We start from the raw sequence: 26574 nt of genomic DNA on the forward strand, positions 1-26574 counted from the left end.
AATGGGATGGAGCATGAACAATTATATAAGTAGGAATATTTGTATAGATATGTGTATTCGTGTTTAAGAATAGAAAAAAGCAAAACAAGGAAGAAAATGATTATAAATAAACCATGACTGACTGCATGACAGCAGAAGTAGGTGGCGATATGCACACAGGATGCAACGCGGCAAAAAAAAAAAAAAAAAAAAAAAAAAACAACGGAAGAAGATGAACGGAAATGACGTGTTACGCAATATTACGTTCTCATGCTGTGTTGGCTGTCAGCTGCTGCTTCCGTTCTCTCGTGGAAGTTGCATTTCCAGTGAGTTTTTAATGTAATACAAGTTGTTTCATTTGCTGAGAGTAATATTGATATGCATAGCGCTTTACGACCCTTCAGGTCTTGTGCTTTATAGAGTTTACTGCAGCGCAGTTAATCTGACGGTCTTGTTAACTAATGACGACAGTGCGGACTAAACTAACTTTACAGATGTTACTTCATATATCAAGGAGCATTTACAAGTGACATGATGAAATATGCTTTTGCATTTCATTTATATAAGCAACATCTATGTGTGAATATTTCATTTTTAGGTTTTGACTAAAATACTCCCTGAAAACAGATTACTCTACTACTTTAATTTAATTAAGGTTATTTTTTTTAGTTCATATATCATCATGATTAGGAGACATTCAAGAAACAAATGCTAAACATATGCATCTCATTATCTCACATGTATTTTATTTGTATATGCAACATCTGAGTGAAATTATATATATATAAATAATATAATAAATTATTTCCATAATATTTATTTTATTGAAATAATAAATGTATTAATAAATAAAATAATACATTAATAATTTACTAATTTTGTATTATTATGAAAATAGATTACTATGCTTATTTGATTATTATTATTATTTTAATTGTGTAACTATATATGTAATGCACTTTTTAGCTTTGGGCATGGTTTTGTCTTAATACTCCATGACAACCAAGTTTTGTGTCTTTAAGTCTTAAGTCTCTTTTAGCTTTGATATCTTCTGTATGCTAGTGTTCTCCTAAAAGTCCTGTACTTGTCACATTTATGTCTGATGTTAGAAACCAGTTTCTAAAAGTTAGATTTCTCTCTCTCTTTCACAGATCTCCCCTCCCTCATGTTCGTGACATGTAGGGAATTTTCTGGAAGACTGTTCCATTTAGGCTTCAACCTCGGCTGTAGCATCTCCTTCAAAACCAGCACGTTTCTCCCTATCGCACAGCTTTCTGCTTTAAGTTGTTCGCTTTCCCATCACCCCCTTCTATCAGCGTCCCGTATTCCTGCACTCAGATCTGCTGGAGTTATTCGTTACCTTTCTGATTTCCCCCATCCTACTGCAAACATGGATTTAAAGGGAGTGCTGGAGGTTCTCGAGCAGCTTGCTCCGCTGTCATTGGCTGAATCGTGGGATAACGTTGGGCTGTTGGTGGAGCCCAGCGAACCCCGTCCGATCAAAACAATTCTGCTAACCAATGACCTGACCGCGGCCGTCATGGATGAAGCTGTAGCGATGAATTGCGACCTCATTGTCTCATACCACCCGCCACTCTTTCGCCCTTTCAAGCGCTTGCTTCAGAAGGACTGGAAGCAGCGGCTGGCTGTCAGAGCAATAGAGGGCGGTATTGCTATTTTCTCCCCTCACACCTCATGGGACAGCGTTGAAGGTGGCGTTAATGATTGGCTAGTTGGAGGAATGGGTAAGAACATGTTTTTTCTTTAGTGCTGGTCAAAAGAGTCAGTTATTTTTACCTATTTCTTTTTTTTTTTGCAGGAAGCGGGAAGGTGTCTGTATTAAGTCAAGCCCACTCTAGCGGCCCGCAGAAACACAGGCTTGAGTTCTTATGTGTGAACGATGAAGAACTAAACAGTCTTTCGGAGCAGATAAGACTCATAGAAGGCAGTGAAAACTTTCAGTGCTCCGCAATAAGGTAAGCATACGTTTGCATATAGTTATGTACATTAATACACTGGTATTCATTCAAACAGTGCTCCATATTGATCTTCAGAAATGAAAGTGGAGGGCAGCAGGTGAATCTCATCTGTAACAGTTTAGCGCTGACTGCTGCTGTGCAGATTCTGGTTTCAAACCCACATGCCAGCGGATCTCTGAACATCACACAAGTCCAGCAGGTGAGTCCACATTAACTCTCTCATCTCTACAGTTTGTTATTATTTTGGTGTCTGTCATACTGGTCATCTTTGACCTGTAAGGAAATTATTACTTTCAGCAAGCACTCATTAAATTGATCAAAAGGGACAGTAAAGATATTTATAATGTTACAAAAGGTTTCTATTTCAGATCAATTTTTAAGTGCAATCAGGTTGCAACTTCGTCTTAAGGGCACTGAACTTCATTTGACCACTTTGAATATCTAACAGTGAAGAAGATATTGTGACAATTTTGACAATTTTTTTTTTTTTTGAGGGAGAAATTAATATTTGTATGCAGCAAAGATGCATCAGATTGATTAAAAGTGACAGTAAAGTCATTTATAATGTTACACAATATTTCTGTTTCAAGTAAATACTGTTTTTGAACTTTCTATTCATCAGAGAATCCTAAAAAATATTTAACATGGTTTCCACAAACATTAAGCAGCACAACTGTTATCAACACTGATGATGATAATAATAAGAAATGATTCTTGAGCAGCATATTAGAATGATTTCTGAAGAATCATGTGACACTGAAGACTGGAGGAATGATGCTGAAAATTCAGTTTTGATCACAGGAATAAATTACATTTTACAATATATTCACACAAAAAAAAAAACAGTCATTTGATCTCAGCAATAAATTAAATTTTTCTATATATTCACATAGAAAACAGTTATTTGAAATTGTAATAATATTTCACAATTTATACTGTATTTTTGATTAAATAAATGCAGCCTTGGTGAGCAGAAGAGGCGTCTTTCAAAAAACATTCAGAACAACTTACCAACCAGAAACCTTTGAACAGTGTACGTGACAAATGGCACAGACATAACTGTGAACACAAAATGTTTGCGTTTGCTCTAAAAATGGCCAAAAACTCCCCCAAAAAACAAGATAATATTATGTACTACATTTAGAATTTGCATTAAACTGTAGGGCAGTGGAGATGAATCTTGTCTACTGATGATCATAGCAGTTGAATGAAGGCGGAGCTGCATAATTAAGAGGCGGAGCCCCAGAGCACAACACAAATACTATAACAACATTTTTTATTACATTTTATATATTCTAAACATTGAACAAATAAAGTAAATATTTCTATAACCTAACTTTCTGTTGAAGTTGATAATAGAAATATGTTTATGCATTTTAGTTTTACCAGCCTCACATTTGTTCTTGAGCACATCTTAATCGATTTCATGGCCTGTTTTCTTTGTTTGTTTCTGTATTCTAGCCTCCTTTGTTGGGTTGTGGTCAGGGGCGACTCAGTGTTCTGGATGAGCCGGTGTCTGTTTCTACAGCAGTGCAGAAAATGAAGACGCACTTGGGTTTGCCCCATTTGAGACTGGCTCTGGGGGACCAGCAGACATTAGGTGGAGAATGAGAGAGTGTCCACCTTATTTTGACCTTGAGAGCAGACGCAGACATTATTGAAGTGAATGCCAGGCTTCCTGTGTGAGCCGCATAAGACAGACCATTACACTAGAAAAAAAAATGGTGTAGGATGTAGTTTTCACTCAGAAATTTCTAGTAAAATTCATAAATGATTACAAAGAAATGGCAAGTAACACACTGAATAAATGTGAAATTTTGCAAGTATTTAGAAAATAGTCTTTGAAAAAATATTTGATATTATAAGCTGGTATTTGTTATTATTTTAATGTATTCTCACAATCATAAACAAACTGGTTTGTAGTGCAGATAGTTTTTCATCATTTACTAGACTTTGTTATTGCTGTAGTTATTTACCTACAGCAGCTGATTCAAGTCAGACACACCGAACAGCTGTAACAGCAGAGTGTGATTATTGTCACCTGGAAATGACGTCACTAACTGCATTTCTATGATGTTCTAGACTCTCTGGTGAAGACGGTTGCAGTATGTGCAGGGTCCGGAGCTTCTGTCATACAAGGCGTAAAAGCAGACCTTTACATCACTGGTACGTCACAAACTCCAAAAAACTAAACAAAACCGTAGTTCACCAATTTTTTAAAGTCTAAGAATAACAAATTTAAGAGTACAAAAAATGTTGAATTATCCCGAGCTTATTTTGTGATTTTCAGGTGAGATGTCTCATCATGAGGTTCTAGATGCGGTTTCTAAAGGCACGAGTGTGATTCTCAGTGACCACAGCAACAGTGAGAGAGGCTTCCTGGCCGTATTCAAACAGAGACTGAATGCATGCCTTGCCGACACCATTACCGTGGCGATCTCCCAAAAAGACCAAGATCCACTACAGGTGGTCTGATTTCCTCCGATCGTACATTTAGTGTTCAGTCAGAGCCGACTGAATATATGAATATGAGTATATCATAAAGAATTTTCATCGGCTGACCTTGAAAGGGAAAGTTCACCAAAAAAATGACAATTCTGCCATCATTTACTCATCCTCAAGTTGTACCAAAACTGTAGGAATTTCTTTCTTCTGCTGAGCACAAACGATATTTGGAGAATGTTGGTGACCAAACAGTTTCTCCATTGACTTGCATTGTATTTTGTTTCAATACTATTGAAGTTAATAGGGACCAGCGACTGTTTGGTTACTTACATTCTTCAGAATATCTTCATTTGCGTTGCATAAGAAAGAAATTCATACAGGCTTGGAAAAACTAAAGGGTGAGTAAATTATGACAGAATTATTTTTTTTTTGGTAAACTATCCCTTTTGTGAATGTAAATGTAACACTGTCCTATAAACAAACAAAATAAACTTTATTATAAAAAAAAAAAAAAAACGCAAAAAATTCTGTTCACAGTTGTTATTTTAAGGTGTATTTATCTGGTCCTACTTTATATTAGGTATCTATAACTACTATGTAGTTAAGTCAGAAAGATGAATTGTTGGGTACAGTGTACTTCATAACATTGATGCAATTTTGCAAAACACTTTAGCTGCTGTTGAGTTGGGATACAGGTAAAGTTAGGGCTAGGAGAGTGGTGTGGTGTAGTTGTAGATGTAATTATAGAAATGAATTACAGATTTAATTACATGCAGGTGTTTTTATTAAAAAATAAATGCATATATAAGTACAATGTAAAATAATACAATGTATGTACACTAAGTGCATTGTATCACATGATTAAATTAAATGTTAGTACATAGTTTAAATTATCTTTTGTAACATTCTATTTTTGATTGTCCACTTTAGACATTCTAGTTATTATAACTAACTACCAGTGTTGGGGAAAGTTACTTTTAAAAGTAATGCATTACAATATTGCATCACTCCATGAAAAAGTAACTAATTCTAACTTTTTATGGAAAGTAATGCATTAACATTACTTTTGCATTTCTTTTTGTCACCTGGGCTGGGCTTGCTTTTTTGTTTTTTTAATAAGTTATATTTTTGGCAGCTGTAAAGTCTCTGTCACACCAAAAGTGAAATGAATAAGCCTCAGGCTGAAGGAAGTCCTCTTCCTCTGCACCTCACTCCTGATTTCTCTCAACACAGGGACAGGAGACGTGTCAGTGAATAAATGGGAAAACAATGTTACTTGTTTTACTTATTTGAAAAAGTAACTCTGATATTTTGTTGTAAATTTAAAAGTAATGCATTACTTTACTAGTTACTTGAAAAAGTAATCCGATTATGTAACTTGCATTACTTGTAATGTGTTACACCCAACACTGCTAACTACATATCAAGTACTAATCATTAGAGTATTAGTAGACTGTCTGCTTAATATCTGCCAACACTTTATTTTGATGCCCCCCACCCCCATAACGTAACAGTCTATTAATACTCCAGTGAGAGATAGTTGACATGTAGTTAGTTACGTTTAGTAGGATGCAATTTACTTGTAGTAGAATGTCTAAAGTGGACTATCAAATTAAAGTGTAACCTTATCTGGTGGCAAGGCCATGTTTACTGTTCCCTTTGAAGTAACTAATTGTGAAGGTGGAGGGTGTTTTTTGATGAAGTTTGTCAGGAGGGTGGGATAGTCGGACATAACGCCTGTAGCTCCGACTGCAAACGCAGCTTCCATATCGCTCTCCTCATTGCACACAAACAGCTGCACCTGAGATGGCAAAATGAGATGAAATTAATGGTTTTGTTTTGGATCGGAACCGTTTTTACCTTTATACAACTGAGGAAAGTCACATATTCACCTGCAAGCCCCTCTTGGTCAGGTGTTCAAACAAAGACTTTCGCATTGTCAACCTAAGCATCAATAAACACAGTCAGTCACACACTACAAAACTGAAAAATGATTTGACAGCTCTAAGACGAATGTCACTCACTTCTGAAGTAGATACACCACAAATCTTTTCTTCAGAATGGATTCTTCTGGAATATAAGTCCTAGAGATCAGACATAACCACTTGGATTAGTATCAGTATAAAGCAATGCAAGTAAATACAGTTAATAAGGTGCCAATAGTTAATGCCTTAACTAACATTTACTAACAAGCAATACCTCTTTGTGAATAGTAGTTATCTTCATTTTTAGTTCATGTTAGCTCAGGGTCATTAAATATTGTCAACTTAATACAAATTAGGAAATGCTGAAATTAAAGGGATACTCCACCCCAAAATGAAAATTTTGTCTTTAATCAATTCACATCTCGCACACTCCAATGCACTTTGAATGGAACATATACGTTTGCTTCGAACTGGAATCATGGCGGAATATCCTGTGTTGTCCACTTCGCAGGGCACTTACGTTTGAATAGAACAAACGTCTGAAGCGATAAGAGAGATGTACAAAATGTGCAGAGCAGGGGGGGCACAAGGACTGGAATTGAGAACCGCTGGTCTATGGGACAGTCACAGGCCTCCCGCTTTTCATCCAAAATATCTTAAATTGTGTTCCGAAGACAAACGAAGCTTGTACAGGTTTGGAACAACATGGGGGTAAGTGATTAATGACAAGATTTTCATTTTGGGGTGGAGTATCCCTTTAACAAATAAAATCAAACAAATGTAACCTTATACTACTGCAAAACATACCTGAAATTTCACTGCAAACCAACCAATAACTCCCCGAATGTTTTAAAAAGCTTGTACGGTTATTGAATTTCAATCCTTCTCACTTTTAACTGTACAGGTAGGTTATTGACTGACCTGTTGATAATGCTGGGCAGGTAGAAGAACAGCAGACTTTCACCCAGAGGAACAAATGGAAGCAGCCCAGTATAGAAGAGCAATAAAAGCAGGATTCCACGCTTCATAGTGAACATATAAGGCATGGACGGGTTCTACACACAGAGAGAAGAATAAATAAAAGACAAGCCAAATTTCTTTTAAAAGGCTTGGAAATGTTTTATTATGACATTAATTATTACGGGGCATGTATAGCAGGGGTGTCAAACTCAATTCCTGGAGGGCCAGAGCCCTGCAGAGTTTTGTTCCAACCCAGCATCAGCACACATACCACATAGTTATCAAAATAAGCCTGAAGGACTTGATTAGCTGGATCAGGTGTGTTTAATTAGGGTTAATCCGGGAGCTGAGTTTGTCACCCCTGATGCATAGGGACACACTACTGTACCTGCTCTTTACATTTAACCATAACGCCAGACTCTTCAGAAGCCCAAACTGTAATACTTTCTCTGTGATATTGCTTCACAAGATTAGAGACCTACAGCAATATAAAAGTGATACCAAGTTATTAATTTCATGGGGACAAGTAGGAGAAGAACTAACTAAATAACATCACTGAAAGAAATGACAACTTGCAGGTAAAGGAGCGAGTCAGATATCTGATAGCACACGTACATCACAAGACGTCTATTTGATGTCTGCAAGATGTATTTTTGTTCATCTGCAGTACTTCTATAGGACGTTTCCTATTAGATGTCAAATAGACGTTTAGAAAATGTCTTTAAGATGTTTACGATTTAGAATGCATCTTAAAGACTTCTATCAGATGTTTGTACATACACAGCAGATGCCTTCCAGATGAAGTGATCTTTAACAGACATCTTGCAGACGTACTTGTGCTATCTGTTGATTTATTAACTGATTCAAACAGCTACTCGTTCCAGAACGATTCATTAAAAGAACCAGCTTATAAAATACACTTCTTTCTCTGTGTATTTATTATTTTTAAACGGCTGTACTAGGAGATTATAATATTAATGAAATAAAACGTGCATTTAAAGAGAGTGCACTTTCAAGACTACACTTCTAAACCCACTAGGCAACATTTTTAAAAAAGTGCACTTTGTAATAATATCAAATTAAACGTTTTGCCTTAAAGTACATTTTAAATATTTTGGCTTAGTGTAGTTTTGTCGTCCATGTGTTGAGTAACATATTTAAACATGTAAGGTTCTTGATTATAATTTTAACCGTAGCATGTTATGTAATAGGCTATTATATCAATAGAAATTACAGTAAAGTGTATTTTAGCTTACCATAAATGCTCGTCTATTGTCAAAGTAGCCTAATTATAAAATGATATATAGGCTAGCTAAAGATCTACAGTACTTAATTAGGTCAAAAACGCACTATTAAATTCAACTAACTGGATTTATTATAAATTTAAACTATAATGCAATTTCATTTAATTGCAAAAAACATGCAGTTAAGTGTCCGAAAACTTTACAAGCACTTAAGTACATTTTTTTTAAGTATATAAAAAGTACTCTTTTTTTCACAAAGGCAAGCTTGAACAGGGAGGCATTAAAAAAACTGTGAAAGCATAGAAGATTATATATATTTTTAAACCTTACCATAATCCAGAGAAGCATTGTGATTCAGAAACACACTTTATCAGCAATATGAATTTAATGACAGCAGGTAGAAGGAATATTGCAAATTGCAAAAAAAAAACAAAAACAAGAAGATCTTACCTTTTTGATGAGCAAGTCATTGTTTTCTTTGATCTCAAGTATCATTGGCATGCTGGGAAATTTCTTAAAGAGATCTTCCAGCAACACAAACTGTCTGTCCTTTCCTGTACTGTAGTGTCCTAACACATGATAACAATACATGACATATTTTAGTAATTAAAGCTTCACTAAAATGCTTAATAATATACAACTGGAAAGTGTAGAACCGTATCAAAGTACTTACCAACATAAAATGTGACCTCGAGTCGCTCTTCATAGAGAGGCAAGTCCTGGAACATACAAAATAGGATTCAAAGATCATCACAAATCAAAGGAAGATGAAGAGAAAGTTTACTGTTAAAATAACTACCTGGAACCTAAGAGACGACACTGTCTGGTCATATCCGGTTTGTCTCATAAGGTTGCTATCATGTGAAATGACAACATAGCCATCCGATGTGAGGTGACAGTCCATCTCCAACATCTCAGTGCCCGCAGACACAGCACTATCACACGATGAGATGAGTAGATAGTAAGAAGGAGGAAGGAATAGAGGAAGCAGATATAGCAAAAGAGAAACTCACTGTGTAAAAGCTTCCATTGTGTTTTCTATCTTCTCTCCAGAACCTGTTGGCAAAAATAATACAATAATTGTCATGCTGATAGTAAATGAACACTTATATTATGTTTTGAGCCAATTTGACCTAAACACATTTTTGAGTTGTTGGAAATACTGTTATTTTTTTATTTTTTATAAATTTTTTAATGTATATGGCTTGCAAAGTTTTGACAATGAGGTGTTACAGAATGTGCAGATGAAATTTATATGATTATGATGTTAGCTGGTCAATTTGATCTGCAAGATTCATAGTTGAGGGCAGCTTCAGACCCAAAATAGATTTATTTATTTTTATTTATGTCATGTCAGTTTTTTAACTATATGGCAGATGCTTTTATTAAAAAAATGTATGCTCCATTGAAGACGTGTATATATCAGTTCACAAATGTGAATTTTGCTGAGAATCGAACCTATGATCTCCTATGATCTTGGTGTTGCTAACATCATACTACTGTTTGAGCTTCAAGAAAAAAATAATTTTATATTTTAAAAATATTTCATACAAATATTTAAAATACTGTTTATAATATTCACATTTTGTGAAAAATAAATGTTAAATGCAATTTTTTTTCAATATGTTAGAAGTGATGTTAAAGGTTTACTGTTTTTACCTTTTTTTTTTTTTAATCAAATCATGGTCAGATTACAATCACTATAACATAACAATCATACCCAGAATTGTAACACATTTTTAAGTACTTTAAATATTTTTTATTTTTTTTTATTATAAGAGTAAAATTGTTATTTGTTTTGTTAATTTGTTAATAAAGTTGTTTTTTTGATAGTAGTGATGCTTATTTTATTAAAAAGAAAATAGTCCACTTGCCTCCTCTGTGTGAAATGTTTCTGCAGTAGAATTCCAGCCGTTTCCTCTTATGAAGAATCCATGGATTGCGTAGCAAGTACAGCGAACAAACGACATAAAGTCCAACAGCCAAGCAGAGGAGAAGAATCCCACTCAGTACGTCCATGCTGAAAACTCTTTAACCAGTCAACTCCTCTCTAACTGCACTATGACTCTCAGAAGTGGATATAATTAAGTTACAGATTCTAGAAAGCAAATATCAGCGCTCTACCTATAGAATCAGCTGTGCAGTCCTGCTTTGCTTTGTGTCTTATCTCATGCAGGGTCTAGCATTTATTCTTTCTAACTAAACACGTGATCATGCGTAAGAGTTGGGTGTGTGGTTAGGTGCAATACTGAGATCCAAAAAAGAAAGAAATGGGATTTAACTGTGAACAAAGAAATCAAATCTCTTATCTTATTCATATACTTCCGTTGAGACCATGAAACTATTTGAAACCATAAAAAAATAATGATTAGGTTTTGATATATGAGTGAAAAGACAGGTGTTTTATCCCTTATCTGAACTGTTGTGGTTTGTGTCAGACTGTCTCACAAGCTTCACATGAACCTAACCTTCTGACTCGACCAAATCCACACTTCTGCTTGAGTAATAACATGCTGTTGGAGTAAAGCATGACAAGCACTTTCTAAGAACTTCATGCAATACATTTAGAAGAATATCCTTTTTTTTCATGTCATGATAGCTTGAAAATTCCCCATGTATTTCCAAGGCCATCATGATGTAATGTCAAATCTTTTTTTTTTTCTTTTGCGCTTTTAGGAATTTACTGAATTAATGGTAATTGCTTACATCTGAATCCAGCCCATGTGTCATTTTGGAAGGTTGAACTAGGTAAACAGAGTTAAAAGTTTAAGACTACACCTTTGCCAAATATTCAGCACAGCACATTTTGACCTGAAAATGAACTGAGCATATTTTAGTAACTTTGTTGGAATTTTGTTGCAAGTTGAGCTTTTGGGCAAAATCCAGTAAAACCTGGCATGAATTGTCCAAGCAGTATCATGTGCACAAACAGTCACACAGAAGATCATCTAATCACACAACACAAGAAATACTTCCTCATACTACATATGATTGATCCGTTTACATGAAATCACAAAAGCTACAATATCTTGTTTAACTCTATCATTGTGTTAACATAAAAAAAAATGACCAGGTCAAACTAACCAGACACTATAAACTACTGTTCAATATCTTATAATATATATAAATATATAATATATAATATATAAAAATTTATGGTGAAAACCTGGGCCTGATTACAAATAATTTTAATAATTAAAATAATAATAAAAACACACACACAACTATTTCATTATAGTCATATTGCCAGGCTGAGAGTTTGAGAGATGTACTTTAAATGATAAATTATACCATAAATCATATGGTAGCTCATACACTGAAAAAAAAAATAAAAATACTAGTAAATTGTATTTAAGTTTTTATAATTAATATTTTAAAATTTTATTAGTTTTTAATTGATGTGTTTTTTTAATTGTTTGTGAAATTTATTAGCAATATATGAGTTGTTATTTTTTGTGTCTTTGTATTTTTTTTCAGTATAGCTTAGCTTTTATTTGAAAAAATCATATTTTAGATTATTTTATAGACAAATTACATTTGATATAATGTGATGTTAAACAATTGACAGTTTTTCACCGTATTTGTAAGGAAACTAACCAATTAACAGGTTTTTACTGTAAAGCATTTTTAAAATTATTTATTTATTTGGTAAAACATACATTTTAATAATAATTTTGAACTTATAATTGTAATATTTTTTTTCAACAATTTCCACCAGTAACGGATTATAAATATAACATAATTCAACCATGTACAGTAAGTCAAAGTATCCAAAAATATACTAACCATAATCACACTTCCAGTAGTATCAGAGTAAATATTTTATGAAAATCAAAGACAAGAATTTGTATTTCCTTTCTCAAAATATTTTCATTTAGCTGATAAATATACCTCTGGCCTGTCTCACCCTTATATATTTTTCAAAGTAGCAACATTTCAAACATTTTCATTAATAGTGTTCGCATTTTAACAAATGAACACAATGAAAAGTGTTTGTGAGTGTGAAATGAAACCAATGTTTTTGTATATTTTCTATATTTGATATAATGAAATCTATTGTAGGAATTACCAGGCCTTGCAACTTTTTAAGTTAGCAGATTTAAATTAGGCACAATTCACAATTCCTCACACTAAACGCCCTCATTGCCGCTAATGTAGCATGAATGGAGCCTGTCGTGCTACTGTTGCTTAAAGACACACACCTGGGCTCGCATAAACACATTAGTTGCCATTAGGCCTTACAGTCCCTATAAACTCTGAAACGGACACACGCTGTAGTCAGTAATGACATCCACCCCCCTCTGAGAGCGACACCTCCACTTCCCCTCTCTCTCACAGCCCGCTTTATCACCCGCCTGTGAATACACAACACAAACAACAACTACAACAACAATGCAGTCTGCTGACCCCTCAGAGCTCAAACCAGCGTTTAGGACGTATTAACAGATCAGAATATGCGTCTTTTATTTATTTTTATTGTCTTTTTTAAGCCAAAACCTGGAATCAAGTTAGCATATTGGCACTTCTGGTTCCATCATCCTGAAGTCAATGGGTTTTTTTGTTAAATGCCTGAAATAAGGTCTGTGGTGATGAACACAAGCTCAAGATATTTTGATGTTTTATTCTACTACATAAAGACTTTACTCGTCTAGAAAAAGGCAGTTGCTAACAAGTGGCTAAATGGGCATTAAACGTGATCAAGCTGAACAGGTGAATCCATAATCACTAGTTGCTTTCACAGCCTCATTGGGTTTATAATCACACTCATTAACTATTCTAACTCAAACTTTCAGGGAAAGTTTTAAAATAAAGGCTGAAAGAGTTGTCAGAGGTTAAATGCGACCATAGTGTAGTTCGTTTATAGCGCACATTTAGCTTTTAATTTCTGGTGATTGTATTTAGTATGGAAGCCTGTTTCCGCCACTTAATAAAAAATAAAACAAGGTAATTTTTATCTCACAATTTTGACTTTTTTTCTCAGAATTGAGTGATATAAACTCTCAATTGGGAGTTATAAAGTCAAAATTGCAAGGTATAAATGTGCAATTCTGACTTTTGTCAGAATTGACAAACTTTGACAAACTCGCAACTTTGAATTGCAAATTATAAAGTCAAAATTGCGAGTTATAAAGTCATCTATAGTCGCTATTCTGAGAAAAATAGTCAGAATTGTAAGATAAAAAGTTGCAATTACCTCTTTTTATTTTTTATTCAGTGGCAGAAACGGGCTTCCATAATTTAGGCTCTTAAGTTGTGTAAAACGTGTAAGAATTATAAACCTGAGTTGGTCACAGAGCTTATTTTCTGCAATAATCCAAAAGCCACTGGAAAATCCTTTTAGGTTTTTGTTGAAGGAAACAGGCTGATGCAAACTCACTGGTTGGCCTACAAAAATATCCAGTACTTTATAATGTCCTGCCCAACAAACATCATCTAAAACATATGTTAATCTGTCAAAAGACATTTGGATGGTGTCTGAACATCAGTGTTTACCTAAGAGACCAAACTGCAGCAGTGACCAAACTGTCCGTCAAACGCCTCCACCTGCAAGCCCACCCTCACCACCAACTGAGAATGAGAGGGCAAAGGCCAAAATTAAACTAGACATCAAATCCTTTTAGTATTACCTAACAATAAATCTAGTATTCCTCATCCGGTCAACTCTAAAACCATACATGGATAACGGTAGTGGTACAGACAGTCCATTTACGGTTGTGCCATTACATCATACCACTGGCATTCATTTACAAAGCATTTGGGGGTTTGACCTTCCTCTTTCTTCTCATTGTGGGAGGAAAACCAACCCGACATCAGCTCAGTCAGCAGTTCGATCCATGAGAATCCTTTTGTGAGCATGTCAAACACATGCTCTCTCAAATCATAACTAACCAACCAACCAATAAATAAACAAATGAATAAATAAATATCCATGCATTTTTCAAACCACTTGTCCTAGGGTCATTGGAATACTGTAATAATATAATATAATATTTAAAGTATGGCTCAGTTTGCTAATATTAGTGTAATGCCTAACATGAATAAAAATAATAGTTTTAAAGAATTTATTGATATAGGTTAATTTCAACATAGACATTTTAACAATTTTTATTTAACATTAGTTGTTAGTGTATTATGTACAAACGTGAATTCAGATGAACATTGGATTATTTATAAATGAACATTAACTCAGGTTAATAAATGCTCTAAAAATGTTGTGCATTGCTAACACAAGAGCTAATGCATTAACTAATTTTAACAAACTAAATTAATTTAAAACTAATTTATTTATTTAGAATTTATGTAATATGTGTACCATAAATGAATAAAAATATATACTATTTCATTACTGTTTTTAACTGTATAGTCCTTTTTCTGTTCTAGCATATATATATATAGCATATTTTTTATTGACTTTTTAATCATATCCTTAAGAGCAATTATTTATTTTGTATTTTGTAGTTTTATTTATTTATTTATTTATTTTTTTGTGGGTACAATGTGATGCAGATCAATAAAATGTAGAGAGAATCACATATACCTGTCAAAACAAGAACTAGCTAATACAAATCAGTGTCTAAAAACTACTAGCTTTGGATTTTTCTTACAGCTTTAGCCGTTTGAAAGTAACATTACATACATTAACATACACTGATGTTTTAGGTTTGATGTGCTAAGCAATGTGAGATAGTGTTTATTTAGCCGGTGTGTTAAGAGCAGGAATGATGGGCCCAAAAGATGGACCGTGAAGAAACAGAAGTAGAGGGAAGACGTGTGAAGACCTCACCATTTGGTAAACGTGTGAAGGTGCACTCACCTATATAATGCACAAGGAGACAAACGCAGAGACATTAGAAGAGAACATACAGAAAGGAACAGTCCTCAGAAGCAGGAAAGAAGACAGCAGAAGACTTTGAAACAGTATTTCTCCATTATGAAAGCTCAGTGAGCGAGGTGTTGAGTTGATACTGATAAACCCAAAAGTGAAGCAAGAACAAAAGCACGTCTACCAGAAAAATGCTGGGTGTGGAAATGTACCCTAGTTTGGCCCTGGGACCTCAGAGACTGAGCGACTGCTATTACAGAGGTAAGATAACTTTACTGCAATCGATGGAAAAATCATAGAAAGAAGCATGAATTTAAATTGGCATATGAGAGATTTAATGACTAAGTTAGTATGTAAGTTCTTGCACAGATTTTACTCCTAAAATTAAAGGTTCTACTGTTCTTCACAGTGATGCCTCAGAAGAACAATTTTGGTTCCCCAAATATTTTTATATTTTGTATTAGTATTTATTTTTGCATTTTCTGTTTCATTTTACCTTTAAAGTTTTAGCAATTTTGCCTTTTTTTTGCAATTATGATTCTTTTTTTTTTCAATGTCTGTATAGTCTACATATCATTTTTATTGCAGTTTTAAGTTATTTTAGTACATCAAGTTAAACTAAATGAAAATGAGAGATGCTTGTGCAGCTAGCTGAAATCAAATATATAAATACAATTTCCAGTAATGTAAATGTTTTTTAAGGTTTTAGTTTTAGAATGTTTCAGAGAACAGTTCTTAAAAGAACCATTTTTTCCACTATAAAGAAGCTTTTGTGTAATGGAATGATTCTATGGATGTTAAAGGTTCTTCAGTGAACCCAAAAATTGCCAATAAAGAACCTTTATTTTTAAGAATATAAAGGTCTCAAATATTTGATGTTTTATAGAGACTAACAGTACATTAGAAGACTATTCCAGCACATTTCACTGATAGAAAACTCCTCAAGCCATTGTTAAATGCATCAAAACTTCACAAAATTAGACATCTAGTTCTTAAAAATAAAGGTTTGTAGTGATGCCACAGAAGAACCATTTTTTGGTTCCCCAAACATCCTTTCAGTGAGCAGTTCTTAAAAGAACCATTTTTTTCTAAGTGTGAAGTACATTTTAACAGTCTAAAGAACCTTTTTCCTTTTTATAAAGAACTGGATACATTCCGTGCATGTTAAAGGCTCTTCATGGATCAATCAAGGCCAATAAGAGTAAATTCTAACATACAGATGTCACTGTCTGCTTCCTGTTTGCCCATCTCTTCTAGATCATGAACCCCCAGCACATGTGCCACTGTATCCTACTACATGTGACATGGCAGCTCGTGGGCTTCCCCCCCGACTGCTGCAGCCACCTCCTGCCAGCGCAGAGACTCCTGGGACTCCACAGGACAATGCTCCAAAAATGGAGCTTGAGAATGCATCGCTGTGGAAACAATTCAGCACAGTTGGCACTGAGATGATTGTGACTAAGAAGGGCAGGTGAGCACATTTTGAGTATGGAAAGAAATAGTGTATATGCACCTGGAAATGCAAGTTTGGAACATTTGGTTAGTTTGCTAAATTTTCATAGTTTTAACTTCTTTTCTTTCTCTGTTCCTCAGGAGAATGTTTCCACAGCTGCGAGTGAAGCTGTCAGGGCTGAACCCATCACTGCGTTACATTCTTCTTTTAGACATTGTACCTGTTGATTCCTCTCGCTATCGATTTCAAGACAACAGCTGGCAGGTGGTTGGCGGAGCTGAGGCTCGGCTGCCGGACCGCGTCTTCATCCACCCGGACTCTCCTGCAACTGGAGAACACTGGCAGAACCGCACCATATCCTTCCACCGGGCCAAACTCACCAATAACACTCTGGATGCACAAGGATATGTGAGTAAAATGCATCTTTCATTATCAGTATTCAAACTTGGTTTACACTTCAGTTTAGGGACCAGCTCTCACTATTAACTAGTTACTTATTAGCATGCATATTACTAGCATATTGGCTATTTATCAGTACTTGCATAGCTCACATTAATGCCTTATATATATATATGCCACTTTTGATATTGTGTGATTTTAGTGCCTAGATTTGAACTGTTACACATAATAAAATGTTTGTTCATGACATAATAATAAAAGTTATTCTAAAGTGCAATTTAGGTTTTGCCAATTATGTCTTTGTTAAATAATTCCTCAGTACCTCAGCAATAGCACAGCTTTAACGGTGGTTTCCATCTCTCTTTCTTCTAAAGATCATTCTCCACTCCTTACATCGCTACCAGCCACGAGTCCATGTGATCGAGGCCCGTGATGTGCTGATGTGGGGAAGAGCCCAGCACTCTTTCATCTTCCCCGAAACACAGTTTATTACAGTCACTGCATACCAGAACAGCAAGGTGAAAGAAAAATACATTTCACAGATTTATATATATATATATATATATATATATATATATATATATATCTATATATATATATATATATATATATATATATATATATATATATATATATACATACATACATATATATATATATATATATATATATATATATATATATATATATATATATATATATATATATATATATATATATATATATATATTACATACATATATATATATATACTTAAAGAAAAAAGAAAAAAAAAAACATTAGTGCAACTAATAAACTAACTAGTGTTTTTTTATTCTTGTTTTCTCCTAGATTACTGAACTGAAGATAAACTCAAATCCTTTTGCGAAAGGCTTTAGAGAGAATGGCATGAACTGCAAAAAGTAAGTTAAACACACATACACCAACATATCCTAATAATGAACTAATAGTAGACTTATAATTTCTTGTTGAAACTCAAAAACATCTTTAGACATCTGGACTGAAAACACAATACAAGTTTTCTGTTGTTTTCCTCAGACAAAGAGAGGCAAGACTGAAGAGGAAAATTACATCCAATCAAGATGAATGTTTGGATATTGGTGAGGATATCGATGTCTTATTTACATCAGAATCTACGACTTTACAAAACCAAGACACAAACAAAACATTTAAAAAAATGCATGAGATTTTACCAGTTTATATATATATATATATATATATATATACATTTACTCTTATGATGAAAGAATACTTCACTAAAATTGTACTTGGTCTCCCAAATATTGCTTTCTTGCTTTATGACACTATTCTCTCTTTATTCCTCTTCAGAGTCATGTGACCCATGTGATTCCACTGAGCTCCTACCACAGTCGGTGGAAATTCCAAGCTCCGCCCTCTCCATTATAAACACCGCCCTCCCAATAACAGACTCGGGTTTTCATACTGAAGTTCCATCCCTTCCAGATCAGACAGTCTCTGACCAACCCCTTGTCCTTGGACAAGAATTCTTGACCTCTGAGATTTCCTCAATGGAGAGTCAACAACAGACAGCCTCAGAAAATAATGTAAACGACACACTGATGGATGGGTAAGTGCTATAACCTCCTGGCTTCATTAACAGCAGCTTTCAATGTTTTGGGGCATATTTATCAAAGATAGTCTTACTTTTTGTTACAGGTCTGGACAAATGATGGGCCTTTCTGGATATACATCAACATTCCCAACTCCTCAGCTCAGCTCCTCATCGCATGCATCAGTGCCTTTGCCTCAGTCATCTTCCATCTATTCCATGGTGTCCTCCACACAGAACTCTGACCTTCAGCTTCCCCAGTCTTCACCCTCTATGTCCACGTATTCCTCTATGCCTTCTTCAGATTTTACTGGTCTAAATACCGCTACAACTATGCCCTCCTCTACAACCTCTCCCCCAGGCTCTTCATACCCTCCCATCTCTCACTCTAGCTCTCCGCACCTTCTTCCCTCGTCATCCTACCACTCTCTTCTCCCAACAGACCAGTCCCAAGACAACCTAAGCCCCCATACACCTACAAATCCACCTTTCCAGTCTATCCCCACCTCTTCTTGTCAAGGTTCTGGGTTAACTATTGACCCCGGCCAAAATCAAGTGGATGATGGAGGATTAAGCTCATCCAACGCAACAACTCCTGCAGTCCAAAACCCATCCCAAACTGCCTTTCCCTTCCCTCCGGTGCAGTCCTCTAACGACCCCGATCCAACATCCCCTCCATGTCAAAGTCTACCCCAATCTGTTCTACCCTTTCAGCCAGTGCCACAGTGCAACCCAAACCAAATTCCCACCCCTTCTGACCCAAATACAACTCCAACTGCATTCCCCTTCCCTCCGGCAGCACAATCCACCCCTAACACCATAATGACACCTTCCAATCCAAACCCAATGGGCTTCCACTTTCCCCCTGTTCAACAGAACCATAGCCACAACTTGGGTACCCCAATTCATCCAACAACTGGATACTTTTCATTGCCTTCCACCAATGTTATCCATCAAGCCCCAATGCAATCAGTTTCCAACACAATGCAGCCTACCACAGCATATGCAGTCCCCTCATTCCCTGCATCTCTGCCCAAACACACCACTCCTGGGCCTTTCCAAAACCCTGCAGCTACTCTCACCTCTCACACTTCTTACCCCTTCCCAACTCCTATCCCATCTGGTCCACATCCTCTCCAGAGTCTGACTCTGCCCCCATCTAACTCGATCCATAGTGTCCCTGCGATCCCGAATACAACCCAAATTCAATCTACCTTTTCCCAGTCCTACCCTAATCCCTCCTTCCCTCACATTCCACCCCAAACGGCAAACCCCTGTCAGATTACCTCCCAGTCTTTTCCCCCAATCCAAACCTCAAGTACCTCCCAGTTACTATCTCAGTTTAATCCCCAGGTTACTCAAGCCTCAACCCATCCACAATTCCCTTCCTCTTCAAACGCATACCCTGCTGTAGCTCCCACTGAGATAGGCACCTTCTCGCAGCTCAGTTCCGCTGCCCCCTATCTGCCAGATATGGTACTGCACCCTTCCTTGCTCCCTTCTCTTGATTCCTCTCTCTCCTCCTCTGCTCCCCCATCACTTTATAACCCTTTTCCTTCCTACTCACTCCGTCTTTGTCAGGATCCCCGGTCCTCCCTGCATTTACCCCTAAGGCATATTTATAGACAGCCTCAGCATGCCCATGCTCATGGTCAGGGCTCTTACTTTGACCTTAGTGGAAGAGCAGTATTCTGAGAATAAAGAGAAAAACAACATGTTAGACAAAGTTTGCATGGAAATTGTGATGTCTGCATCAATCAGCAACTTTGCTCTGAAGATGATGGAAGCACTGCGCATTTTATGACTGCATTGGAGGACCTGTGAGACAAAAAGAGACAAACCAAAGCGTAGTTTAAAATGTAAAACTTCTTAGTGTTTATTGCTGACAAAGAAGGTTAGAATGTTTTGTTTTATCCTGATTATGCTTGATGAAGTTGAATAATGATGTATATTTTTCTTATTTCTATTTGTATGCTTTAATGACAAAATAAAGTTTGAATGAGTTTAATTGTATTTGGATCTTTTTCTAATCTTGTGTGTGTGTGTGTGTGTATACATAAAAAAATCCACATTCTATGGTGGGCCCAAAAAGTATTTGGACACTTTAGACACACTTTAATGTATAAATGTCATTGCATCAGAAACCAAAATTCAAAAAGTGGCATGCACAAAATAATATTGCTAGACCTTTTATCAAACTCTGTTCACATTATGAAGACGATGCACATTCATTAACATTCATAGCTTACAACACACCAGTGCTTTTTATTCCTGTCATAAAATGCCAACTACTGGCAAATCTAATTTAGTTGGTCAAATAATTAATGAAGCAAACAGTTAACAGTTTAGTTTGCTTTTCCAGATTCTCTATCCTTCAAAACTGTGAGGAACCTATTGAAACTTTTGACAAAAAATGAGGATATGGATAATGAGGGGACTGCATAACAGATGAGTGACTTGTTAAGAAAGATTAGGGTTAATTCAGGATAACTGGGCCAAGAAGTGTCCCGATTTACCTGAATTCACCCCCTGTAGAAAGTATTACACATGCAAATTATGACAGAACATGAAAGAGAGAATTTAAAACAAATAAAACAGACATGTCTGTTAAAACCATCTATCTCTCTCACACAGTACTAACCATCACCTCTGTGTGTCAGCTTCAGGGTTGATTCCAGTTCTGCATGACATTTGCTCATGGTCAGGTGTTGAGAGTGGGTGTGCGTTAGAAACTGAGGAATGGTCATTAAAGTCCAGGTGATAATTACCTCAAACCCCTCTTTCAATTTCCCACCTCCATTTATTTCTATTTCCTCCTTTTCCATATGGTGTTGGACAAAGAGAGGGTTTAAAATAAGGTTAGGTAAACAGCACTACACTTGGGCACAGGGTGCTGAGAGAGACACCTCAAATAAGCACAACATCGTAGATAAGTGGTTTGATATATTTTAATATAATTCATTTGATTTTTATGTTGTTGTTCACAATGTCCACAGTGATCAATAACGGTTTCTGAAGGATCATGTGACACTGTAGACAGTAATGGCGGGAATAATTACATTTTAAAATATATCAACGTGGAAAACTATTATGGGAAAACTATTTGAAAACTATTTCGATTTGTAATAAAATTTCACAATATTACTTTTTTCCCCCTGTATTTTTGACCAAATAAATGCAGCCTTGAGCACAAGAAACTTCTTAAAGACATTAAAAAGTCAAATTTAAAACAAATTTAATCCAAATAATATGTGTTACAAAGGCAGTAATTGGAATAATATTCACTGATGAATTGTGCACAGTAACACCCGGAACACGCATTAAGAAAAGGCTAATTTTGATTTAATGTTCATTTTAATCCTAAATCATCCTCAACCTCCACTAGAGGACACTATTTTCCACAAGGCTAAAGTCTCAAATGCATGGCCATCATTCGAGTTATGATTTATTAAAAGTCTTTTGCCACTTGTCCTTTACCCTGATATTTCTCTTCTCTCTCTGAGATTTTATTCAGAGATCTTTATAACAGTACAGCAGATACTTACACAAAATGCATATAAATATCTGTTGTCACTCCATCTCATCTTGAAATATTACTAACAATATAAAAGTTATTCTTACATTTACTTCGTAGATCAGTAAAGATTTCACTGCAAAAAGACACATGAACCACAAGCGGCAGGTGGACGCTTTCACAATTATACCAAAAGGCCTTTTACTTGCTAAAAAAGTATAAACTATTTATCATTGATAATTAAGAGGCCTTGTGTATCAAATAAGATGCAGTAGGCTTTATAGGGTTAAAGTCATTTAGAATCAAATAATCACCTGTCATTAGTACGTTCCCATGGATTGGATCTGTTCGCCCTTTTTTTCAGCCAGTTTTCTCTCTTTGTCCATGTAAGCGTCTCTGACGAGTTTAACATCGAGACGTCTGAATGGCATCAAGAAATAGATTCCTTGAATCCTGGTGAAGAAACAAAGTATGTCTGTAAAGCCATTAGGGACATGTGTTTTTTAAACATCATTCTTAAATATTACTAGGTAAAATAGTTTTAAAAAATACTATTAGAAGAGAGAAATATCAAGATTTGTTTAATGGCAATGAAAGGCTGGTTGTGGTGTTCTTAAGGTAGCACTGATATGTGTTCCAGATCCAGACACTAGGCAGACTGAACTTCTTCATCATTGCCATGGTGATGAGTGACAGGGCAGGATTCATGTAAGTGTACTCAGCATCCACCAGAACACAGACTTTACTAACACTCACCTATAAACACACACTATGTCTAGTCAGTCCCATCATTAACTTTCTTTTTTGCTAATTTGTGTTTAAATCTTCTATTTTATTGAGTCTCTGAAGGCCCAATAATAAGTGCGTTTTCACACTCAGAGAACAAAGAACCTTAATCTTTGTTAATCTCAACTCATATAAAATGATCTTTATAGATGAAACACTCACATACAGCTCAGGGCTGACCAGTGCTGTGATCTTCAGCTGCATCATGGGATTTTTACTCCAGCCTTTGCTGTGAGACATGTGGACACACTCCAGCATAGCTGCTAGGTTGTCTTCATATCGATGTTCCCTGTAGATAGACCTTTGTGTCATGAAATATATTACATTTACAATTATAGAATTATGAATTACTGCTTTGCTACAAATTCAGCATCACTCCTAGACAATAACTGCACAACGGCGTGTGAAAATAATGAAGGCTCAAGGCAAAAAAGCCTGCCAAATTTATAATGTGGAGCTCCACGTCCAGCCTCACTGGGTCCCATGGTGCAGCTCAGCCACTGGGCTTACAGGGTCTCATGGTGCAGCTGCATCTGGGCTCACTAGGAATTGTGGTGAAGCTCAGCAAAGCCTTAAGTATACCTCAGTTTTGACATGAATACTGGCAATTGCCATACAATTCCCAATGAACAAAATCAAGGGGAATACCAGGACACACACGTATGTACCCCAATGATATCATCTTCTGCATGGAACCTGCAATCTCATCTTCTGTTTCCCCGGCAACAAACTGAGCATTCACAGATGGGCGCAAAACTTCCTTGTAATGGTCATCAGCTTCGTTAGACATGAGATAACAAGAAACATAACATGTAATCAGATGCTGTCCACAGAGCTCCTGACAGAAAACATCTCCAGGATGCTACGCATCATATGACTGTTGCATGTAAAATTTCAAACATCAATCACAGTTATGATAGAATATGATCTAACCACTTAAATGATACTACATCATATATAGTCCATTCTATAAACTGTCTCTTCCCCAAATAGTGAAAGCAAACAATACATTTACTACACGACCGAGGAAAGAAGCCTCGGTTATCGAGTCTCTCATTATGAAACTCATTATTTTGTCTCTGTAAATGAGGAAGAATCTAATCTCACAGCGGGAAAGTACGGAATACCACAAGGATCTGTAATAGGCCCTCTAATGTTTTCATTATACATGCAGTCTCTTGGAAATATTATTAGAAAACGGGATTAGTTTCCACTGTTGAGCAGATGATACTCTATACATTTCTCCTAGACCAGATAAAATTGATAAATTATCCAAGCTAACAGAGTGTGTTAAAGTGTGGTGACTCTATGGGTCTTTGTTAATTCAGGAAGTGCATTTCACTGGCAGTTCACACAAAAATCTAGTTGTTACCTAACCTTACCACAGTTGTTAACCAGCACAGGGAACGAGCAAAGCCTGAAGACTCCAAGGGCTTGGATCAGTTCCCAGAAACTCTTCACCTTAAATGCTTGAGGATCCTCAAAGTTCAGAAAGTCAGGTGATGAGGGGTTATGGAGGTCTCGTCACGTTTTGCCGCCAGGGACTGTAAGGCAGCCACGCTCTTGAGTCACACAGATATGAAACGATTCAAAGCTCGCCTAAAGTATTGTCAGTGAATAATGTTTTACAGACTTTACTTCTGTGCAAAGAATTCCTTTGACCTTGTGTGTTCCATTAGTTAGATTTTGGTTAGTGGTCACTATGCTTAGACTTCATTGGTTAAAAATGGGTCATCATATGGCTTGACAGCATTTAGTAAATGTTTATATCGGTCAAGAACTTGCAGATCAGTGAAGATCTGTGGGTTTTGTGTGGGACAGTGTGTTATACACAGAAAACATTTAGTTGAACACCTGCATTCAAAAAACAGATTTCCCACTGCTAACTTAAAGCCATTTAGAATCAAGCAGCTCAAGGATACAGTCCACAGACCACTCTAACCTGGAAAAAACTAAAACCCTCTAATCTAAAATGCTCAGAAATCTAGTATCATTCCAATCTTTGTAATAAGGAAGATACATTTTTACTCCGCATTTCTGCCTTTTCAACAGACCAGCGGCTCTACAAATTGTTATATTTTTACCAGTGTATTTGATGAGCCTTAAAAAACAACAAGGGCTATCTGGAGTGATCATTATATCTAATTTACATAAGACCACACAATGGAAGGGAATGACATGTTTACATATAAATAGCCATTCATATTACCTGTAACTCAACTGGTAGAGCATCGAGGGGTTAGGTCCCCAAAAAAATGAATGCATGATGAACTGTATGAAGCCCAAATGCATTTTAAAAAGTTTCTATTCGATACATTTTCCAAATAAGCTATTATACACCTTATCTTTACTCATACGCCACATGGATAAAAGTATGCCATGCAGTCTGCATTTACAAACACTTGTGAAAAAATGGGTTGTTCTGAAGAGCTCAGTGAATTGAAGTGTGGTACTGTGATAGGATGCCACCTTTGCAGCAAGTCAGTGCATGAAATTTCATCCCCTCTAGATTCCACGGTCAACTGTAAGTGGTTGTATTATAAAGTTGAAGCGTTTAGGAACAACATCAACTCAACCGAGTGCTGAGATGCATGGTATGTAAAAGTCGCCAATGCTCTGCTGATTCGATAGCTGCAGAATTCAATGCAAACTTCCACTGGATTAGTATCAGCACAAAAACTGTGCGTGGACACTCCATGGAATGGGTTTTCATGGACGAGCAGCTGCATACAAGCCTCACATCATCAAGTACAATGCCAAGTGTTGGATGGAGTGGTGTAAAGCACACAACCACTGGACTCTGGAGCAGTGGAAACCTGTTCTTTGGAGTGGCGAATCACAGTTCTCTTTTTGGCAGTCTGATGGGTGACGGCAGGAGAACATTACCTTCCTGACTGCACTGTGCCAACTGTTTGGTGGAGGAGGGTTAACGGTATGGAGCTGTTTTGCAAGGCCTAGGCCCCTTACTTCCAGTGAAGGGAAATCATAATGCTTCCTCAAACCAAGACATTCTGGACAATGCTATGCTTCCAACATTGTGGGAACAGACTGGGCAAATCTCTTTCTTTATCCCAGAATGACTGTGCCCCAGTCCACAAAGCAGTCATGGTCGGATGTGTTTGGTGTGGAAGAACTTGACTGACATGCATAGAGCCCTGTCCTCAACCCCATTGGGATTAACTGTAACAGACTGTGAGCCAGGCCTTGTTGTCTAACATCAGTGGCTGACTTCACAAATGCTCTACTGGATAAATGGGAAACAACTTCCCACTGAAACACTCCAACATCTTGTGGAATGCCCCTCAAGGAAAAGTGGAAGCTGTTATAGCATTCCTCCATCTTAGAAACACTGCCAAGCTATGAAACATGTTACCTGTTTCTGATGCAGAAAAGCTAGTTCATGCATTCATGACCTCTAGACTGGACTATTGTAATGCACTGCTTGGTGGTTGTCCTGCATCTTCAATAAACAAGCTACAGGTAGTACAAAATGCAGC

General features: G+C 36.2%; 4 protein-coding genes across 5 annotated transcripts; 2 read left to right on the forward strand and 2 right to left on the reverse strand.

Annotated features, from left to right (window-relative positions):
* The first annotated feature begins 201 nt into the window (after positions 1-201).
* On the forward strand, positions 202-4817 carry nif3l1 (NIF3 NGG1 interacting factor 3-like 1 (S. cerevisiae)). Of its 2 annotated transcripts, none has more exons than XM_042767129.1 (7): positions 202-305; positions 1131-1724; positions 1799-1955; positions 2034-2157; positions 3420-3558; positions 4041-4124; positions 4249-4816. In XM_042767129.1, exons 1-7 carry the CDS (start codon positions 212-214, stop codon positions 4431-4433), a joined length of 1377 nt encoding a protein of 458 aa, XP_042623063.1. In that variant the 5' UTR covers positions 202-211; the 3' UTR covers positions 4434-4816. The 2 variants fall into 2 exon arrangements, with proteins under 2 accessions (XP_042623063.1, XP_042623064.1); XM_042767130.1 differs by having other exon boundaries at positions 240-318; positions 4249-4817.
* Positions 4818-5698: 881 nt separating this feature from the next.
* On the reverse strand, positions 5699-10676 carry gdpd3b (glycerophosphodiester phosphodiesterase domain containing 3b). The gene is made up of 10 exons (XM_042767131.1): positions 10407-10676; positions 9546-9588; positions 9332-9467; positions 9206-9251; positions 8983-9101; positions 7677-7766; positions 7250-7383; positions 6428-6487; positions 6296-6347; positions 5699-6204 (listed from the first exon to the last, which is right to left on the reverse strand). The coding sequence occupies exons 1-10, from the start codon at positions 10549-10551 to the stop codon at positions 6016-6018; spliced, it is 1014 nt and encodes a 337-aa protein (XP_042623065.1). The 5' UTR covers positions 10552-10676; the 3' UTR covers positions 5699-6015.
* A 4354-nt stretch (positions 10677-15030) lies between these two features.
* On the forward strand, positions 15031-20775 carry tbx6 (T-box transcription factor 6). The gene is made up of 8 exons (XM_042767132.1): positions 15031-15616; positions 16613-16826; positions 16949-17216; positions 17582-17725; positions 18039-18109; positions 18246-18307; positions 18537-18795; positions 18885-20775. The coding sequence occupies exons 1-8, from the start codon at positions 15547-15549 to the stop codon at positions 20470-20472; spliced, it is 2676 nt and encodes an 891-aa protein (XP_042623066.1). The 5' UTR covers positions 15031-15546; the 3' UTR covers positions 20473-20775.
* On the reverse strand, positions 20576-23791 carry prodh2 (proline dehydrogenase 2). The gene is given in 6 exon segments (XM_042768256.1): positions 20576-20595; positions 22606-22647; positions 22650-22705; positions 22707-22746; positions 22906-23049; positions 23116-23791. Coding segments are annotated over 6 exon segments (576 nt in total). The 5' UTR covers positions 23390-23791.
* Between the last annotated feature and the right edge of the window lie 2783 nt (positions 23792-26574).

The sequence above is a fragment of the Cyprinus carpio genome, chromosome A12 (genome assembly GCF_018340385.1).
Source record: "Cyprinus carpio isolate SPL01 chromosome A12, ASM1834038v1, whole genome shotgun sequence".
NCBI classification, from domain to species: Eukaryota; Metazoa; Chordata; class Actinopteri; order Cypriniformes; family Cyprinidae; genus Cyprinus; species Cyprinus carpio.

Coding starts and splice junctions, on each gene's coding strand:
- nif3l1 (XM_042767129.1), top strand. CDS start 212: ATGAACGGAAATGACGTGTTACGCAATATTACGTTCTCATGCTGTGTT. Junction 2,158..3,419: donor ACATCACACAAGTCCAGCAG/GTGAGTCCACAT, acceptor TCTGTATTCTAG/CCTCCTTTGTTGGGTTGTGG. Junction 4,125..4,248: donor AGCAGACCTTTACATCACTG/GTACGTCACAAA, acceptor TGTGATTTTCAG/GTGAGATGTCTCATCATGAG.
- gdpd3b (XM_042767131.1), bottom strand. CDS start 10,551: ATGGACGTACTGAGTGGGATTCTTCTCCTCTGCTTGGCTGTTGGACTT. Junction 9,252..9,331: donor TGTCGTCTCTTAGGTTCCAG/GTAGTTATTTTA, acceptor TGTATGTTCCAG/GACTTGCCTCTCTATGAAGA. Junction 9,102..9,205: donor CGAGGTCACATTTTATGTTG/GTAAGTACTTTG, acceptor ATCATGTGTTAG/GACACTACAGTACAGGAAAG.
- tbx6 (XM_042767132.1), top strand. CDS start 15,547: ATGCTGGGTGTGGAAATGTACCCTAGTTTGGCCCTGGGACCTCAGAGA. Junction 16,827..16,948: donor ATTGTGACTAAGAAGGGCAG/GTGAGCACATTT, acceptor TCTGTTCCTCAG/GAGAATGTTTCCACAGCTGC. Junction 18,308..18,536: donor AGATGAATGTTTGGATATTG/GTGAGGATATCG, acceptor ATTCCTCTTCAG/AGTCATGTGACCCATGTGAT.